General features: G+C 61.2%; 1 protein-coding gene across 1 annotated transcript; it reads left to right on the forward strand.

The window, feature by feature from the left end:
* The first annotated feature begins 573 nt into the window (after nt 1-573).
* LOC112465275 lies at nt 574-1530 on the forward strand. The gene has a single exon (XM_025032754.1). The coding sequence runs from the start codon at nt 574-576 to the stop codon at nt 1528-1530; it is 957 nt and encodes a 318-aa protein (XP_024888522.1).
* The last annotated feature ends 477 nt before the right edge of the window (nt 1531-2007 follow it).

Consider the following 2007-nt stretch of genomic DNA (forward strand, 5'->3'; position numbering starts at 1 on the left):
AGGAGCTTTCTCGAGGAGCTGCCTCTCCTCTCCCGCTTACGCGTGAACCGCTGGCTTGGCAGCGGGGACGAGGACGCACAAGCGGAACTGCACGGCTTTGCCGACGCATCCGAGGGAGGATACGCCGCAGCCGTGTACCTTCGTATCACCCGGAATGGCACCGTGGCCATTCATCTGTTGGCCGCCAAGAGTAAGGTGGCCCCGGTCAGACAGGTGTCACTGCCACGACTCGAGCTCACTGCCGCCGACTTGCTCATTTCTCTTACGTGTCACACCCGCTCCACTTTGCGTCTGTTCACAGCACCCACGTTTCTTTGGTCCGACTCGCAGGTTACCTTGAAGTGGATTCAAGGACACGCATCCTGCTGGAAAACCTACGTGGCGAACCGCGTGGCCCACATTCAGCAAAAGCTGCCTGACGCTCGATAGGGACACGTCCCCGGGCGGGACAACCCTGCGGACTACGCCTCCAGAGGAATCGCTTCAGGCGAACTGCTGGAACATCCCCTGTGGTGGACTGGACCCGCCTGGCTTCGCGAGGACCGATCTCAGTGGCTGAGTGAAGGCCTTGCGATGTCCGACGCCGATCTGCCCGAACAGAGAGTCGCGGCACACGTCGCCACCGAGAAAATCGAGGAGGAACCCGAGATGCTTCTCCGATTTTCCTCGCTGCACCGGCTTCTACGGGTCACGGCTTGGTGCTCTCGCTGGCGACGCACCGCTTCCCGCACCACCACACTCACGTTGCGATCAGACAAGATCGACGACGCACTGATTCTCTGGCTCCGTGTGGTGCAAGCACTGCTCTTCGCCGCCGAGATCACGGCAATCTCCGCCAACCGCACTGTTTCGCCTCGAAGCTCTTTGGCGAGCCTGAGCCCATTTTTGGACGACCTGGGCGTCCTAAGAGTCGGTGGCCGCCTCAAGCACGCCATGCTTCCCACCGACGAGCGACACCCGATGATCGCACCTCCTTCGTGGCTCACTCGGTTGATCATCGAGTCGTGCCACCGCCGGACGCTGCACGGAGGAGTGCAGCTCACCCTTGGCCTACTTCGCCTCCGCTTCTGGATTTCTCGAGGCCGCTCCGTCGTCAAGCAGCGGCTGCATCGCTGCGTAACAAGCACCCGCTGGCGAGCCACGACACCTCAGCTTCCAATGGGCAATCTTCCGAGGGGACGAGTCACTCCGGCACGCCCATTCCTCCGGACCGGCCTGGACTACGCCGGCCCGATCTTCATCCGCACGACCAAAGGCCGCGGACACCGAGCGCACAAGGCCTTTATCGCCGTATTTGTGTGCCTATGCACCAAGGCGGTGCATCTGGACGTCGTGTCGAATTACACAACGGACGCCTTTCTCGCCGCTTTCCGTCGCTTCATCTCCCGTCGAGGCCTCTGCGAGGAGTTATACTCGGATTGCGGCACTAATTTCGTGGGAGCCGACCGAGTCCTGAGAGAGCTCTTCCGAGCTTCGTCCGCCGACGGTCGTCGCCTTGCTCACGCCGCCGCCGCGGAGGGTGTCAAATGACACTTTAACCCGCCAGCTGCACCGCACTTCGGTGGACTGTGGGAGGCCGCCGTGAAGTCGACCAAGTTCCATCTCCGTCGGGTCATTGGGGAAACCACACTCACCTTCGAGGAAATGAGCACTCTCCTCGCTCAGGTCGAAGCCTGCCTTAATTCCAGGCCGCTGCAGGTTTTGTCCGACGACCCGGACTACATATCCGCCCTCACACCAGGACACTTCCTGATCGGCGCTCCTCTTCTGGCCGTGCCCGAACTCGCCTTGACTGACGTCGCTGAGAGCTCACTCTCCCGGTGGCAACACCTCCAAAAGATGCGCGATCACTTTTGGTCACGGTGGTCGCACGAGTACATCAACGGGATGACAACTCGCTCAAAATGGACCAAACCCGAGGACGCACCTGCCGTCGGATCTCTGTGCTTGGTACGCGCCGAAAGCACACCACCGAGTCGATGGCCACTGGCCCGCATCATTCGAGTG

The sequence above is a fragment of the Temnothorax curvispinosus genome, unplaced genomic scaffold (assembly GCF_003070985.1).
Source record: "Temnothorax curvispinosus isolate PA1 unplaced genomic scaffold, ASM307098v1 QBEX01015042.1, whole genome shotgun sequence".
NCBI classification, from domain to species: Eukaryota; Metazoa; Arthropoda; class Insecta; order Hymenoptera; family Formicidae; genus Temnothorax; species Temnothorax curvispinosus.